The 18,467-nt window shown below is 39.2% G+C and overlaps 2 protein-coding genes across 2 annotated transcripts in view; one reads left to right on the top strand and one right to left on the bottom strand.

The window, feature by feature from the left end:
* Positions 1-2,084, top strand: part of HECTD1 (HECT domain containing E3 ubiquitin protein ligase 1) — a gene marked incomplete at its 5' end in the record, with an annotated part of 42,154 nt that extends 40,070 nt beyond the window's left edge. Inside the window, 2 exons of the mRNA XM_010017416.1 lie at positions 620-764; positions 1,133-2,084. Of these exons, the coding sequence (XP_010015718.1) occupies positions 620-764; positions 1,133-1,270 (283 nt within the window). The remainder of the gene's footprint in view (positions 1-619; positions 765-1,132) is intronic.
* A 2,502-nt stretch (positions 2,085-4,586) lies between these two features.
* On the bottom strand, positions 4,587-18,262 carry AP4S1 (adaptor-related protein complex 4, sigma 1 subunit). Its single transcript, XM_010017404.1, has 5 exons — positions 18,125-18,262; positions 16,516-16,602; positions 15,578-15,646; positions 12,418-12,429; positions 4,587-4,715 (listed from the first exon to the last, which is right to left on the bottom strand). The coding sequence occupies exons 1-5, from the start codon at positions 18,260-18,262 to the stop codon at positions 4,587-4,589; spliced, it is 435 nt and encodes a 144-aa protein (XP_010015706.1).
* Between the last annotated feature and the right edge of the window lie 205 nt (positions 18,263-18,467).

The following is an 18,467-nucleotide window of genomic DNA, read 5'->3' as shown; positions in this document are numbered from 1 at the left end:
GGTGTTCATAATGATACCTGAGGGTGTGTTTCAGCAGGCTTTGCTTTCCTCGTGCCCTCTTCTCCCCCTCACTCCCAGGGCTGGTATAGATGAAAGCAGAGGATTCCTTAAAGAGCTGTTGTAGTCTATTGTGTTTTCCCTTTTTTTTGTTTTTTTTTTAATGAGGGTCTCTAACAGGCTAGAAATGAAATCACACTGTGCTGGGTTGAGCCTGCCTGGGTGCCAGGTCCCCACCAAAGCTGCTCTGTCACCATCCTCCTCAACCGGACAGGGGAGAGAAAATGTAACCAAAGGCTCATGGGTCAAGATAAGGACAGGGAGAGATCATTCATCAGTTATCAACATGGGCAAAACAGACTTGACTTGGGAAAATCAGTTTAATTTGTTGCCAATCATAATAAGATAAGTAATCACATTTTTCAGTGTAATACTCAGCAAGGAGATGAAAGAAGTATTTTTATGGGTTTTATTCTTAACTCAGTACTGAACAGGCACTGCAATCTTTCACTGACTGCTTAGACATGACTAAAGAGCGCAATTGTACTGTCTTAAGGGAAACTAAAAAAAGACCCCACCACTCTCTTGTACAGCTGTCATAACTCTTTTAATTTGTTTTAAGCCCTGGATTCCTTCGGTTTGTGCGAGTCCTGTGTGGTATGTCTTCAGATGAGAGGAAGGCTTTTCTCCAGTTCACCACTGGTTGTTCAACACTCCCCCCAGGAGGACTGGCAAACCTCCATCCCCGGCTCACTGTTGTACGCAAGGTATGGCAGCTGAAGGTTGCCCTTCAGACCACTGATCCTGGCTTGTGAATTGCTACGTTAAGAAATAATGCTGATGATTTTTCTTTTGGCTGCTTTTTAATTTTGATTTTTAATTTCTGATGCTATGCTCAGCTTTCAGTCGTAACCTCTGTTTCAGGTCTGTTCCCCGACTTTGAATATAAAAGAATTAACATACATATAAAGTAAATATAAGTTGGTCTGCAGCTTACTTGATGCTACTGTTTGTTGACAACTGGTAATATGTACGTGTGCGGTAAATGCCATGAAATAGAGGACCTTACCACTTCTAACTTCTACACTGAGCACAGAGAACAATTGCAGTAAGAAATGTTCTTTCTTTCCCTCAGGTTGATGCTACAGATGCAAGTTACCCATCTGTGAACACATGTGTGCATTACCTGAAACTGCCCGAGTATTCTTCTGAGGAGATTATGAGAGAGCGCCTGCTAGCTGCTACGATGGAGAAAGGCTTCCACCTCAACTGAGCCGCTGACTGCAACACGGGACATGATACTAGTGAAGCCTCTTGTGTTTGTGTGCAAAAAAAAAAAAAACAAAGATCTCCACGCTGTGCTCTGATGAGACTTGCCTTTTTTTTTCACCTGTGAGGCTTTAGGAACATGTGGAATAAGTTTGTTAGCTGCTAATGACAAAATAAATCCTTGTAACTACACAGCCAGCAAGAAATTGGCACAGAACACTGTGTGATGCTTCAAGGGCTTGCACAACTGGAAATTGAGGTGTTTCTGTTTGACTGTTCCAAAGAACAGATCATCAGATTTTCAGTGTTCACTGATACAAATTTCTAACAGTGTATTTGTGTAAAGTTTGTCATTTAATACCTTGTACACTACAGTTGCCATCACTGATCCCTGTTTTGCTGGCTTTAAGCTAACTGGTCAGAAACTTGCTCCCTTAAAACTCAAGAGTTAATTGGCATCTCCAGCCTTTCCTTTTTTAATGGTGCCTGCACTATTGGAGTATTTTAGTGGGTTTTTTGCATATAATGCACAACCTTTTTTTTTTTTTTTTTTCTTTAAAGTGGGAATATATTTTGATTTCTCAAAGGCCCTGCTATAAAGATCAAATCCTTAAGTGTGTTTGTGCAGCTCAACAATAAAGCTATTAAGAAACACTGGTTCCTAGTGCAAGGCACACTTAAAGCAAGTTTTACTTTTGGTTGTATTTTCTTTGTATATTATAAACATTTATTTAACTTGTTGCAGTTTGAAGTTTAAAAAAAACCCACCCAATGTGTAAGCTCAAAAGTAATCATTAAAATGTTTGCAACATATAAAACTGTTTCCTCTGAATACTTCATTAGTACTTCCTATGTTATTAAATCACTGTACATGTTCTGAACACCACACCATACATTTTTCAAGGTTTAAATGAACTACATGGCAATAACTGATCTCATCAAATCATCTCTGTGCTCAAATCTTTTCAAAATTACACAGTGTAATTAACTGTTTAGGAACTGGGCTGGCAGTGAGAACATGCGTGTAGCTAGTTTGGAGCGCTTCAGTAGGCCAGTGTGTGATAAGTGAGGTTTGTTCATCAAAAGGTTTAAGGGGTAATGTTGCTTGTTACACTTTGAGAAACTCTTTGTAACTGTTGCTTTGTGAAACATTTTTTCTTTGTGAAGGGAAAGGGAAAGTCAATTGTACTATTATGAAAAGTATGCTTTATTAAAGTAGGATAAACGCTTTTAGAGAAGGAAAAGGAAGGGGGGCTGGGTGGTTCGACTCGGTATCTTGTTGCAGAATGTTGTAAAGCTTATAACCGTATAAGGAATGGAGGTTGAGGGAGTGGTTAGCCTAATGAGAGAAACTTCTGGAAACTTCTCGATGATGAAACCCCAGCAACAAAAAGGAACCAATGGAAAGGAGCCACGTCAATATCTGGGTAAAAGAGATAACGGGATTGGCTGAAGCCAAAATATCTGGGTAAAAGGGAGAACGGGATTGGCTGAAGCCAAAATCGAGAGGTATAAGGGACAGCCTCCCAGGGGCCTGGTGTGTGCCTTGCGTGGAGCGGGGACTCCGGCGCACCCAGCGCTGTTTTTTTTATCTGCTACCGCTTGCTCAATTCAATAAAATTTATGTTTTGAAACGAGAGTGGCTCACTCGTTTATGACAAGTGTGCCCTGAGGTTACAGTTCTCCACTGCATTGGAATAAAAATTAGGTCAGGTGATGCAGCTGATGCAGCCGTACTTGAGATGGAGTGCCTGCCCTGCCTTGGTTTCAGCACATGGTGAGGTATTTAGTGGTAAAAAGTTGGCTTACAGTAAGATAAAGTGAGGTGCTAATGTATCTTTGAAGATATTTAAGCATTTGATACAAGGAAAGAAAAACTATTGTTCTGGTTGAACCTGTGTGGCAAGTTTTGTTCTGTGCCAGTTCTCTTTGGTAACAGTCTTTTCTTGGACCACTGCTGAGGGAGGGCTTGCCAGAAGAGACTGCCTTATGTGTACAAACCAAGCTGAAGCCGGATTGCTTGTCATAGCATCATTCCCAGGACTTGACAGAAACAGTCTTAGGAATTTTCCCCAATACAAAACTGAAGGGGAATCTCCACCCCTCACACTCTTGTAACTATTGTACTTCAACAAAACAGCTGCATAAATCTTACGTACAAGTATCTGCTCCAATGTCAACTTGTTTTGGGGAATGGTTCTTTTAAGGTGATGTGGGCGGTTCTCCACACAACCCTTCACTCTGCTTCTTTGAGCCTGGTTCCTAGGTGTGATTTAGATGTGACCGTTATGCGCCTTCACCCACAAAGCTCACAGTGTGTATTATATGCTCTTTCAGTGCCAAGTTATGCCTAGTGTTGGTGCAGAGGACATGAAGGAAGAGCTAGATACCTTAATTCTAGAAAGGTAAGTGAAAGTAAGCTCAGGTTGAGTGAGTTGTAGTGTTGTACACAGTGTGAATCGGCATGTTGCATGCCTCTGAATACAAGTTAGCATAGCTACATCCTCCTGCTGGAGAAGGCAGTTTTGATTTGGTACATAGCAGCTGGTATCAAGAAACTTGCGTATCTGTTTTTACTCATCTTTTGTAAAAGTTTTAATGGATAGACTACACAAAAGAAAAAAATACACTGGTGGCCAAAACGGAAAAGATTTTGTGTAATTTATGGAGCCAACATGTTAGAAGATGATTGAACTTTTGATTATAATTATCTCTTATTAATGATACCATATGCCAAATGCTTTTAGTTACAACTTGTACAGGAATACTAAATGCATCTAGACTTCTGTATTTACATTTCTTTTGTAACCATGACTTACATGGAAAACGGACTGAAACTAGCTTTTTGTTGAAGGATTAATCTAGTTCAAAAGTGGTCATAGAAGTTATGGACTATAATTTACAGTACATTTGTATAAAAACAAATGAAGTTGGTGCTTAAAGGAAGGACTGCAAACTTTGAATTTATATTTCCATATTTTCTGTCTTGTCTTAGGTCTGGCACAATGCTTTGTAATTCAGAGTGACACCTCGAGAGTCACATGTAAGTTGCCACTACTTTATTCTCAGTTTGGAAAAGTGTTGACTGCTGTAGGAAGATTTCTGATGGGTCAATAAAGCTGCATCTGAAATGGCAGGTTCTACTTTATGTATAGCTGTGTTTTTCCATTAGGTACACTGGCAGAGGAGAAACAGGAAATACTTTCCAACTAACTTGAATATTGCATGAGTCAGTCTTACGGCATCAGAAAGCTGCTGTCAGCATGATCTTGGTGGTTTCATCATCTGTAGTAGAATGCTTTAGTCAGTCTTGCATCTTCCTAGCTTTCTGCCACTTTGTCAAGCACCAGCAGAGGGGCCAGAATTCTGTTCCTGTTTGTTTCCACAATGCAACCATTTAGCACCATTTCATCCAAAATGATGTGCACTCTGTCCAAATTGAACATGATCTAGAAACATTTCAAGTTAAGTATATTTTGAACAACATGAAGATAACACGAAACTCTTAAGCACCTTTGTCTTTACTCAAAGTTTACACAAATAGGTATTTCTTAATTTGTTCTAGTTTATTTGGTTGCTGATTTTAATAGAGCAAAGGAAACAGTTGAACTGACAATTTTTTTTCTGACCACAGAGATGTCAAAAGTTTGTAGTAGAGAAGCTGAAGGCCCAGCAGTATCCCAGCCTGGAAGATTACCACACAGTAGTAAAAGCAAGGTGAACTTGAATTTAGATGTAGGTGGTTAATTTTACTGTCTGCCTGCGTACCACATATTGTTTGAATACAAGAATGTTACCAAAGATTAACAACCCTGAATAGGAAGATGCCAAGATTCTGCATTTCTTCTTGCAAAAGCCATTGTCAGTCAAATTCTTAAAACTTGATTCTCCAATTTTCCCTACCCTAAGTTCCTAACACTATCTGATCTGCTTGAAAATAGTTTAAAAGGAATATGCTGATAGTAAAGCTAAGTCATTGATCTAGTAATAAATCTCAGAAAGAGCAGCAAAAGTAAATGGTTCCTATGTTAAATGCTTTCCAAACAATAATATCTAATATTCTCCTAAGGGAAAATAACCTGAAACTATGAATTTGCACTGTTGTGATATATGAAATTTGTCCATAACCATGTGTCTTAACAGTATCTAACAGCATCTGTCTTGAAAGAAGAGGAAAACCAAGCCAGACAACAGGCCTCACTCCAGCATTACGCAGTGGGTGTCCTGTGTGCATTCATGGTTTGTGTACGCACTGAGCCAACTGTGAAGGGTTACTGGTGAAAAAGGTCTCTTGTGTTGCCACTTATCACCAGAACCTGCAATGGAAACAGGCATAGCAAAAAAAGCCCGCGAGGTACATCTGTTGTGCCTCACTGACATGTGTATGCGTACAGAGACGTGAATAACCCTTCCTCTGCCTTGCTCTCCACCTGCTGCTGCTCTTTAAGTGTGTTCTTCGCTATGCTCAGCCGATCAGCTTTGCCTTGATTTTGCTCCTTCTAGTTCTTGCCTTTGTATTGAGGACTACTGTGGTAGAGTTAGCAAGATGCTTTACAATAACTTTGAAATACATCTTTTAGTACTTTTTTCCAACTTTGAGATGAGTCTCTTGAGTGCCTTCTCTGCCTGTTATTCTGTTTTTCTTAAGCTATGTTTTGAGCTCAGGAAGGCAGCCTGGTTTTGCTCTAGTCCTTATATTTATGTTAATAGACTTCCATTCTAACCAGCAGAGTTGCAAAAGCAAAGTTTTTAAAGGCATCAGTGTTTTCCTTTGCTCAGCATGATAGAGTCAGTCTCATTTTCTGAAGGTGATTTGGGCATTGAAGAGGACTGCTCTGTCCCACAAGGTCTGTGGATCTCACTACAGCAGTCTGCCCTGTGTTCAAACCACAGGAGCAGTGGCAGTACTGAGCTGTATCTGACAACAGCTGAGAAGCCACATATTTGCACGTATTTCTTCTTTCTACACGGTAAATTCAAGTGGTGGAGAGACTCCACCTTGAACATCTAGAACGGCAACAACGTGAGCTCATGAAAGTGAAGGGTCTTAGGTCTGAATTCAAGAAACGGATTCAACTGAAGTAACATTGAGCATCTCCGTGCCTTTCACTGCTTAAGGAGCAGTACTGTCCTTCAACAGTTGCTATGGTTCCAGAGACAAAGGTGGTAGTTTTACTTTGCTTGGCAGACTAAAGACCCGAGACAAATTTCTTCCTATAGCATACTTTTCAAGTAATTCAATCTACACAAATATTTTCATCTGAGAAGTCAGAATTTCTTTGTTCCAGTACTGTGAGAATTTTTAGGAAGACAGCTTTGCTGCTGCTGCTGCTTACTTCACCTCTGGCACTGCTCTACACAGGGCAAGAGGATCTGTTAGCGAAGTTAGATAACATTCCATTCAGGTTTCAACAAGTGATAAAGCCACCTCCTCCTGGATTTTAATTTTTACACTCTACCACTGCTTCACTGGGTTCCAGTTCCCATGGCAGAGCAAGAGCTCCTGCCTCTCCAGGCCTTCCTCTTCCTTTCAGAGTCCCAAAGATCTAAAACCCGTAAGACTGGATAAGTGACAATGCAGCAACTTGCCACTCCCATCTATCTTTCTGCATCACCTTGTTTCAGAAAACACATTTAGCACTACTTTTTCCCCTTTTTTATTTTTCCCCCCTAGGAAGCTGATACCATGTCAAAGGAAAACTGCACCCTCACTAGTGAGTACCTTGCAGCTGTTCTGCTCAAACCCAGCATGGTTAAATGAGTCGTCCATTCCCCCGCAAGGGTCTTCCTGCTTATTTCAAGAGTGGCCTATTCCATTACAGGAAATAGTGGTGTGTGACTTCTGTCATCTGTAACCCCTTAATCTTACAGTCATCATTCCAGAAACACTGACTTCACCTCCAGTTTGAATGGGGATACTAACACCATTCTGGAGAGATCTATCAACTTGATTTTGGAAGGTCCCAAAGCACTCTCTACTCTTTATCCTCAGCCTAACATCCCTGCTTCCTCTTTCAGTTCCCCTCCCACCTCCCTTTACCATGCTTGGCAAACACTCAGATTGCACAGGGAACACCTTGGCTTTTCCACCCTTCCCGAAGGTCTCATGACTATGTTCTACAGTTGCATCTCTTTATATATACACTGCTTCACTGTTCATGTCTAAATGCCCTGCCCAGTGTATCTCTGATCCTCTGCAAGGTGCATCCTCCCCACCTGTCACTTGTTTGGCAAATGACCCCGAATTTCAGGGTTTAAAGCCTTGAAGTCATGGATCCACACCCAGCTGAGCTGAAAAGCAGCAAAGCAAACCAGTCTGAGTAACTGGCAACAGGAAAAAGCCATGTTTGGTGTGTGTGCTGCCATGTGCTCCACCCAGAGCTGTCATTTAAGGTCCTGCTTCCAGTAAGAATGCTGGCTGCCCACAGAAGAGGGTTGAGGGACTTTCACTAAGTCCATGCAGAGGCTAACAGGAATTTCAAAACAAGTATGCAGAAGAAAACATGTATTAATCTCTGCATCTGTAGAGAAGAGTCTGTAATGAAAGTTTTCAGTGTAGCCAGCTAGGAAATGCTCTTCACAAGTTGTCAGCCCAGGCAAAGGATCCCTTTACTGCCTTTCACTCAGTGCTGTTGTGGTTGCGTACCTCATGGTAGAAGTAAATGGCACCTGCTACAATTGGTATTTTATGCTGGCTTTTGGTAACTCTTAAGAGTTGCCCTTATTAAAAGACATCAACAGTACTGCCTACTGTCACAGAGTTTTTACGGCACATACATGCTAAGAGGAGGTAAATGTGATACAAAACATTATATAGGCAGATAGTTAAGCAGGGGAGAAGGGAAGGAAAGGAAAAAGGCACATTTAGGACTTGCATGTGATAAATACCTTCGTCATGTGGAGACATCTTGAGATACCTCAGGATTTTCCAGGCAAGTAATTAAGGGTGTGTCAAGGCATAAGAGATGATAAAGTGCAGCCAGAACCTTGTGATCAGGTAACACACCCAGGAGCACAAACAAAAGCTCTGTAGATTACAGCACAGGTACTTGCTACTGAATACACAGCATTACAAAACTTTGATTTCCAACCTGGACATTCATCTTCAACTGAAGATTAGAGCTGCTGCTTGTTTTTTAATCTAAAGTCACACATTCTGACTTTATCTTTGCTAACATTCACTTCGGGTACCTTTTAGCTTATCTAATGGCAGGCCAATTTTAGGCACTGAAACCCATTTGATGCTTTCTGACCATTTCTTCCTTCAACAGCTATGCTGACATTAAGAAGGAGATAGAAAACTGGTGCATTCAAGTTCTGTGATACTTTAGAACAGTCTTAAGCTAATCCTTACAGGTTTGCATTGCATCCACTTATTTTACAGTACAAACTGAAGTGTATCCTCATAAATGCTCAGACTAAATTCATCAATTTTCTTACTACTTAAATGCACTGTGTTCTGAGAGTGACTGAAGAATACAGTTCATTCATGAAGCATTCCCTGTATCAAAGCTTTTTATCTATTCTATGAGCAGCAGCTAGCTGCAATGGAATGCAATCTGGTTTTTGGATCAAGACAACATTCTTTAAATGCTTGGTCCTAGAGCACCCTGTATTTCCCCTCCCTTCCCACAAGAGGAATATTAGTATCTGTTTCTTCCGTAAGTTAACAATGTGTCTTTGAGTAAGTTTTGCTTCACCAGTTCAAGCAATACAAAACTCAAAACTCTTTAGAAGCTCTCAGAGCTACTGCATTTTTACAATCTCGTTGTTATCATCACACCAAGAAAGTAGGTCCATGCAAGCTGGAGCGTTACAGCTACAGACAATCCCACCCAATTATTTCATATACAGAAGCAAGGCTGACCTAGTGCTGTTAACACATTAGGAAGCAACACCCCTAGACTGGTGTTTCAGTACTTGTTCATTCAAGTACAATGCAATGAACGAAAAAGGTAGTGCCCCACAGCACTACCTACAGATACGTTAAAAACAAACCAAACTTTAGAAATGTTAAATCATTCTGTCACAGCTACCCTTAAGTATGTGAGTGACTCTCAGAATGAAAGTGGACATCATTTAATGGCTAAATGCTTTACAGTTCACACATAAAAGCTTCTTTAAAACCCATGTCTACTCAAGTTAAAGTAATTACTTAATTGGCTAGTAGCTAGCTATTCAGTGTTCATTTCTGCAGTATGCATGAGATGATGATAGATAACTTCCCAGTTGTCCGTGCACTGATCAGCATCACACACACCTGTGTCACACACGTATAAATATTACACATGAATCCTGTTGGGCAGGACTCGGATTGGACCTGGTCTCTGCCTTGTGGAGAAAGTGCCCTTCCCTTCCTGACAGCTGACTCCACATTCAGGCTGTGACACAAGACATGATGCAGCACCCTGGGTGACTTTGGTTTTTGGATCCTAATGAGAGCTGGCATCCCATGTTAGTAGGAGAAGCTGCATTGCCAGGAGCACAGGGGTGATGTCCTGTGGCTGGGGAAAGCTTTACAAATCAGTACACATGCTTCAGGTTTAGCATGGGCTCCAAGAACATTTCAATTGTGTGATGGTCCCAGCCTCAGGTTTAACTGGGGTTTGCTCTGTGCATGGGTGAATAGCCTTTAATGATTATCATCTAGTTTTCATGGGGTTTGATTTCATGTAATTTCCTACTATTTTTTTCATGTTAGTAAACACTACTTTCTATATAGAATAGCCACTATCGCTTTTGAAATAAACTTCCTATGGATCTGTACACAAAAGTAATAGTGCAGAGACAGGAAATGGTGACAGTCTCCCACCAGATACTGTGCATACAAAGGTTCTGTAAATACACTTGATGTTCACTGTTACAGACCTTCAGACAGTACTTCCTCCATCAGATATTTTATATCTAAACTCACTGTACTGAATATAAGAGTTAGCAAAAGACTATTTGGCAAAGGAAATGGTTTAATCCCAGATGGGGATATTATCTTACACACTATGAAAGGCATATTGATGGATTATTGCTTGCACTGCATTAACATCTAAGATACTTGTAGTCCCGATCTTACATTGTTCTTCAGGAGCTGCTGTTCAAGCTGTATAAAAAAGAAATACAATCCTGGACAAACCACCTCATCATTATAACTCTGTTTTACATTTAATGTTGTGAGTATCTCACTTCAGATATTTCAGGTATCCTCTCAACTTATGAAAAGCTCTTCTTCCTAAACGACAGAGGTCTTTTGTACATATATAGAAGTAAAATGTTTTACTTGAAAATTGTTCCTGAAATGTATAATGTAGAAAAGTGCATTTCTGCATGGAAAAATTACACGCATCATTCATGTCATACATGTCAGAGAGATGTATCAGACATGAGCTTTTCCAGTATTATCTTCAGTATTATCAAATAAGATAGTAATGCACACTTCTATTTTCCAAATATTTATATTCACACCCTCATGCAGAAGATGAACTTCTACAGGAATCATTGAGACACCATACTGCACCCATTGCAACTGTTAGTGTTTAATACAACTTCTCTAAACAGTGCAGAGCAACACTGTGTGCAGAAGCTTGTGGATATGCAGTGGTCTTTCTCAGCTATTAAATGGGCTACTGGTGGTAACCAAGCATATAACTACAGGAATTTCCTCTCTGTGTGAAAATGATGACCAGAGGCAGAATTTAGCATCATCAGTACTCCAAACAATCTGAGGCAAAAAGAATCAGACAATTGCAGACTCAAAATACACCATATGAAAACACAGGGGACTATTTTTTATGTATAATTACTGAATAGGTCATCACATTAGTCTCTAATTTAGCAAAGCTCACACACAAGTATACATGGTTCTAATCCTTAACTAGAGTAACTGAATACAAAAACCATAGTTACATAATCGCCCAGAGACCCTAAGAGTCCCTCCATGCTGAAATTTCATTATTGCTCTTTTATATTATAAGTTAATTTAGGAGTGTTATATTAATACCATAGCATTTTGTGAATTTCAGGAAGGAAATAGAGACAGTATATACACACCTACATACAGTATATATATACATACATATGTTCAGTAAATGAACAAAGTCCCAGCATGTAGCAAGCATTAAAATATTTACAAAAATGAATTTATTTTTTTTTCCAGTAAAGGAGTAAGAACAATTACAAGAAAACTTAGAGAGTTTTTTAATGTTCTTCATAAGTACTAATTCAAAATTACTTTACAGTATTTGATTCCAGGGTGGCAACTGTATTTCAGGTCTGTAATTGAAACTCTTTGTACTAGTAGACAGGCATTAAACCAATAACAGAGGCATTAAGGATTGACGGAGTAGAGTGAGCAGGGAGTGGGACTGGAAGACCTGAAGAGGAAGAGTGCTCCATTCTCCTGGTTTAATTTTCTTTGAATTTAGTATCGTATGTTATTTACTTGCTATTTGTGTTTAGGTGTTTAGGACTGTGTTTTAGTAGTTGTATTTGGTTGTAGTTCATTTAAAAAAATAAATATATATTTTAGTTAAATCCCTGCAAATCATACATGTGAAAATACAGCTGTGTAAGTGGAAGGGCGGGAAAGATCAAAGGTACCTGTGGCAATGCCTGGGTTCCTAAATTTCCTCCTCTCAGGCCTTTCTCTTTTTCCACTGATACAGAAAGTAAAACTTGCCTACACTTTCATGAAGCAAGATCAAAGCACAAACCTAATCTTACAACGATGCTACTGCTAGCTGGCTTGAGACATACCTGTAACATTCACTTCTTATTATGGCAGTCATTTCAATATCTATTTCTCTGTAAACTTAAAAAAGTAAAACCCTGCAGTAATAATTAGTTAAGCCTGAAAGTTCCCCCATGAATACAACTTTTCATTTCTAGGTGGTACTAAATTCTCTTTAAAGAAATTCTCCCTGTCTTACTTTACATAGTACCAGGCTTATCTCAATGACTTAGGATTTGAACAGGCAACCCTCATGAGCGTCATCCATGCTTTCAGAAAAGTGCCAAAACGGTGCTACTTACGGCAAGTACAAAGTTTGAGAAACCTCTGCATTGTCTTGCCTGTTTGACAGCCAGTGCTATGAACAGTATGAACTGGAACATACACCAAAAAGAGACAGACAAATGGATTTCTGATATCGAAAAGGATACATCTAATTCACTCTGCAAGGAAAAGAGAGAGACAACCATTAGTGACAGCTTGATCTCTCATCTCATAGGCATTAAACATTATGCATCCCTAAACATTATGCATCCCTTTATTTTGAAAACTTTCTTTATCTGCTAGTGACACAAAACTTTAGGGTAATTTCTGTTATGGACTGTACAAATACATGCTTTTTCCTGCGACACTGCTTTGCCTTTGATGTGTTACTTGCCTCTGTAACAACAGCTAATGTTCTGAAATTTTTGCTTAGAAAAACCCATGAAGGTCACCCACAAGTAACAACTTGAAAAGACACAGTGCCATCTGAATGAGTGATGGAAACCCAGCAATTCTAATCATGCTAACTCCAGCCCTCTATTTTCTCTTCCTTCTGCAAAAAGGGGATGTTAATGCCAAGTTTGCAATTTATGTAAAAACACAGTTTAAAATGTTGCTGCAGATCATTTCAACAGTAAAATCTAGACATTGTATATACCCATGGCTGGGTAGTTGTGGCTGGATATATTGGGAGAGGGAAGGCAACTCCAAGCTTTGGACCCTTAGTACTTCTAACTGTTCTCCAGTGCCAGCAACATAATTCTTCATTCATAATTCTTCATCATTTCCCTTCTAGTTTTGGCCTGGATTTACCCCAGTAGTTTTATTTATTTAACCAAAACGTCTGAATGAGAAGCCCTTGTGGTCTCTCTGCAGTCAACACAAGAGATGATGGGTATCTTCAACGGTTGACTCGGCACTCTCGAGGCATGACTCACTTTCTCGAGATACTCATCCGTCTCCTGCCTAGTGGTCATGGGAGTTTAGGATGACCAAACTTCTAACTTCAGTGCCTCAGTTAAATGTCTAAATTTAGAAGCAATTAATCACAGCCTCAGCAGTTAAGACCTTGCACAGTTTGGGTGGAGCTTCCTCAGTCTCTGCTGAAAGAGGGAATCTATCTGCTACCAGGGGAATTTAGTTGGTAACATGGTTTCCATTCACAGTCTGGTGAATGGTTTTAAGTGAAACTCCCACTGGTAAAATTGCTACCACTTCCATGGTCTAAAGATGCTTTAAACTAGACTAGTTGTAGCCTACAGGCCTCTGCTGAGCGACTCTGCCGTTCTTCAATTGGAAATCTTTCATGTGTCACAAAAATCGTATTTTAAGAGCCTGATCAGTTTAAGTTTACTCAGCTTTAAAAAGTAATTGAAAGCATTGGAAAGTGTATTCTGAACAGCATGTAGAGTTTTCCCTGGGTAGCCATATAGAAGTAAAGGGGACTCAGAATTACATCTCACAAGCAACTTTGAAAGCTTTCCCTCTAATTCTGTTAATGTTTGCTCTGATATCTGAATTCAAGCTCTGTAAACTCCATTAGGTAAAAATAGAGTATGTGAGAATGTTTAAAGCTCACAAGCCTAAAAATAATAGATGACAAAATGTCCTTCTAGAGCAGGGCAGATGTTCTTTCCTTTCCCAGAGTTCTGTCTCTGTTGTCATCATCATAATTTGGGATTCTACTAAAATTCTGCAAATCCTAAACATTAATCCATGAGACTACAGACTTATATTTTCTTGCTCTGTGGTTTCTGCCAGAAACCCCAGCTAGAATTATAGCCCTCTTCTTCAGTGCTCTGCTGTTTATCATGTTATATGCTATTAAAAATAGAACCACAGAATGGCATGAGATTTCTTTAACCACCCCTCTTTTCAGTTCCCCTAGTTTCAAACCTGAAATGCTATGGCAAGTACAACAAACTCTGGTATGATGAATTCAGCAAATTTCTCATCAGTGGTTGGGTTATATATGCGGTCCAGGAATTATACACACTACATTTATATGTATAAGAAGAAATACATCTATTTTTGTTCTGCCTCAAGTGAGGAAAATAAAACTTGTCAAATGGTTGGCAACAATTGGCTCAATTAGATAAACAAGATGTGACTAAATTTTGTTGTTCATTCCTGTGCTGTCAGGATCAAATTCTGTTCCTGGTTATCACTGCTTAGGTTGGGACTGCCATCATAACAATTAAGAGACAAATTCTGAACTTAGTACAGTCAGAAACTGATATACTTAGTACCAGCAGTTTCAGCAGGCTGGTGTGACGTTAGTTGAGATAACAGCCTAGAACACTTGCCAGGCATCTAAATAGTGAAGGGCATAGATGACTTTTTCAAGCGTGTCCTTGAATTCACAGAGAGGGCTCTGCCACATCTGCTGCGGTACTAGGACTGGGAAACCAGTTACAGACCCTGAGGGGGGTATCTGATACATTCCAGAATAGATTTTGTGCTGCAATTGCACTAAAACTGTGCCAAAGTATGACTTCAGGCAAATTTGTTTATAGCAGAAGTATTACAAACCCCATATTAAGTAGCAGGCTTATAATGCTGTGTTTTCGAACTTTGAAAAGACAAGCAAACAAAAAGTATCTCCCACCAAAAGGAGCACCGTCATTTTAACTGGAGCCACGCCTGATGTTGAATCCTTACTGAAATGACTATCTATATAATAGCTGTTTTATCTGGTATCCACTGTTGAAGACAACAACATGGAAAACACAAGTACAGACTGGTTTCTGAGGTTTCACGTGCTCTATCCCTCTGATCCTGTTCACTGAGAGTGATGTCAGCTCCCTGCTTAGTGCTTGCACCATCTTTATCATAAGCTAAGTTCATTTGGGGGATGTAACGCTCTGAATTGCAAAAAAGAGCTGTAAAGAGAAACCTTTTATTTCTTTAAAATGTACAAAATGCCAGTGGCTAATTTAAGAGTAGATGACCCTAAGAAACCTCTGAATATAAGCATATAAAATTATGCTTTTCTAACATAAATATTTCTGGTATTCTTTGATTGATGCTTTATAACCCATCTATACTTCTCAAAGAATCAACTAATACTGCTTTTTTTGTGTGTGTGTTCTGGTGGGGTTTTTTGGTGGTAATACGCATGCTAAAGTATTCAAAATTCTAAATGTATATGGAAAAAAAATAAAATTCTCTTTCAATTTATTCCCTGAAATAACATATTCATAGAATGGTTTGGGTTGGAAAGGACTTTAAAGATCATCTATTTCCAAACCCCTGCCATAAGGAGGGACACCTCACACTCAACCAGCTTTTAAAGAGAAGAAATATTTCATAACAGATTCAACTCACCACTCTGCTGAAGTATTTGTCCAGAACTTCCACAAAGTTATGAATTAGTTCATATACTGCCATCTCATTCTGAAATTAAATTAAAACCAAGGCAATAGTAAATGAATAGCTAGAAAAGGTAACTGTATTCTTCATGTTATTTCAGTTTGTGCTATATGAAAAGCAATGAGAAAATGTAGTAAAGCCTACTGCAATAAAGTGCACAAGCTTAGGCCACCATGGGATGAGGATGAAGTAACCATGTGGTTACCTGGTGGAGGTCACACTGGCCAGCTGCAGCACATAGCCAAGGTATGCTGCAGTAGTAGAGGTGGGCCATTTTTGTAGCAAAGGCAAAAGAATTTACCCCACATTGCACAGCATTAGAACCCTGACTTGAAGACACCATGGTAGTCAGCAGCTAACTTCCACACTGCCCTGATCAGGTTCCCAATAGTAATCTTTGAATTAATTTCTGGGACCGGGAATCAATGTAATTTTTCAGATACCTTTTTTTTTTCTTTTTTGAAAAAAATACAATAAATTGGCATCTTTCTAGCTGACAGTATAGATTTTCTTTGGCCAAGGAGGTTAAAAACAGTGGCAGTTGGGAAATCACCATAAATGAGACAGGTGATCTGGCTGTAATGGTAACATTTGTTGAGAAACAGTACCCCACATAAATTTATGTTTAATCAAACATAAATTTAGAAAGCAGAATCAGCACAAGGCTCAGGAAGCCTGTCGTGTGGTAACAGTTCAGTCTGCTGCTAGAGAGTGAAATCCAATATACCACGTTTTTTATACCTCTTCATTTCACAGATTTTTTTTTCTTTTTGCAATGACTCCTTGAAATTCTCTAATTCCTATTGCAAAATTCTGTACCTGGAGAAGACTTGAGCTCTTGACCATGATAATCACTATAAGCTCTCATTTCCAGAGGGTATATAATTTCTTACCTCTGTGTGGTCAATTCCAATGACTACAAAAAGGGCTGCATACTGTCGGTATACCAGCTTGAAGTCCTTATACTCAATGAAAGAGCACTAGGCAGAAACAAAACGAATTAAATATAATAGCTGCTACTTAAGCATACAACAGTATTAAGCAGAGAGTGCTCAAAGAGCCTAAGCTTTCATGTTAGTAAGGCCCACAAAGAACAATGGATTGCTCAAGATCCACCAAACAATTTTGACTTGAAAGAAATTTCTTAGGGCATCTATTACACAAAACGTTTCACCTACTGGCAGAAAACATGCTACCATTTTTTAAATGGAAAACCTGGAACATACAGAGTTGAAATTACTTGTTTCAGAGTTATAAGGCTGTTGATGCTTCCCCTAAATTTTCACTTGGAAGCACTTCCAAAAGAGATAACCTGAAGGTCATTTTCATATTTAAAAAATGATCGATATTTTTACATAAAAATTAGGAGTAATAAGACTTCCAGACCCACGGGGAGATTAAAATGTCTTTCACAGTGAGACAGAGGCCAGCAGATGGTGCTGTTAGACGCCGCTTTACAAGATGCCTCCTCCTGGGGTTTTTTTTCTGTATCATTTTGCTCAGTCCTTGAAATGGCAGCGTCCCGTTAGTTCCTTTGGTGAAGTTTTGGTTTGGAGATGCCCTTGCAAGAGCAGTGCAGAGGAGGTTCATTTCTTTAGCCACTGTCAAGTCTGTAAACTAAGGTACTTGATAGAAACTGCTACTTTCCTCTCAGGCTTTCTAGAATGAAGTCCACACTGCTAGAGGACGTGTCATTAATGAAAATAAGGAAGCTGCCTTCAGAACACAAACCAAAAAACTTCACTCACAGTCCAAGTCACAGATTTCTCCTCCAATGCAAGTCAATGTGTTGTGACTTCAACAGTTTGTGAAGTTTGGTAAAGAACCGACGGCTCAATTGAGCCATGAAAATCTCAAATTTCATCTAAGTTTTCCAACTTCTGACTTCCTCCCCCTCCCCCCCGAAATTGTGAACAGTTCTTTTGAATAAAAATGCCTATACAGAGCCTAAAAGATTGTGCTTCCAAACCCCCTGTACTTCAGATAGATAGTATTTTTATACTCTCTCATAATTATTTTTTTTGAACTTGGTACTGGCAGTAGCATCCTTACTGCCTTACAGCAAAGCAGCAGCAATAGCTCTCTATTGATCTCTACCAGACAAGCAGTAAAAGGATAAAATAAATTCTTCCTGGACTTCTGAGCTTCCTCAAACAAAAAGAAGGAACTTTCATGACTGATACGCAAAATTCCAAAATCTCTGTAAGCCTCAGGAAAACATATTTATTCCATGCAGAATAACAGTTCAACTGAGTGAACCCATAATGTAGAGACACAAATCTTTTTGTTCATGGGTTCAAATGAAATAATGACTTGGAATGGAAACTGATGTATTTTCAGAATTATTGACATGAAAAATGTGAGATGTAGAACCGTGTAGATTAGTGACCTGGTCTAGTGGACATGGCAGTTCTGGGGCAATGCCTGGACTTGATGATCTTAAAGGTCTTTTCCAACCTAGTTGATAAATAGAATGGCTAGGAAAAAAACTACAAAACTCACCTGATCCTTTGAACGGGAGAGACAGTTTTTGATTACTTCAGCTTCCAGCATTGTCCGTTTCTTGATTTCTATATGCTCATAATACCTGGAGAGCCTTGTTTGACCTTGTTTGTTTACCATAAGAAAAAATTTTATCATTTCTTTTTGGTTGATGCCAGCAGCAGATTTGAATGTGGGTACAGGAATCAAGAAGAGTATTTCTGTGAGGAAAAAAGAAAAAATATACAGTATACATAGTAGTTCTGAAAGACTTCCTAAAAACTAGCCAGCCTAGACCCGCATATATTTCAGACTGAGTATATGCCAAAACATAGTATATAGGAAAAAAATGTATACTCTTTTT

Source organism: Nestor notabilis, unplaced genomic scaffold (genome assembly GCF_000696875.1).
Source record: "Nestor notabilis isolate BGI_N333 unplaced genomic scaffold, ASM69687v1 scaffold29690, whole genome shotgun sequence".
NCBI classification, from domain to species: domain Eukaryota; kingdom Metazoa; phylum Chordata; class Aves; order Psittaciformes; family Psittacidae; genus Nestor; species Nestor notabilis.
This window is presented reverse-complemented; position numbering and strand designations above follow the sequence as displayed.

Excerpts from the sequence above, each read along its gene's own strand:
- AP4S1 (XM_010017404.1), bottom strand. The coding sequence starts at position 18,262 with ATGATAAAATTTTTTCTTATGGTAAACAAACAAGGTCAAACAAGGCTC. Across the intron at positions 16,603-18,124 it reads TCTCCCGTTCAAAGGATCAG|TGCTCTTTCATTGAGTATAA; the intron begins GTGAGTTTTGTA and ends GTTTCTGCCTAG. Across the intron at positions 15,647-16,515 it reads TTGGAATTGACCACACAGAG|AATGAGATGGCAGTATATGA; the intron begins GTAAGAAATTAT and ends ATTTAATTTCAG.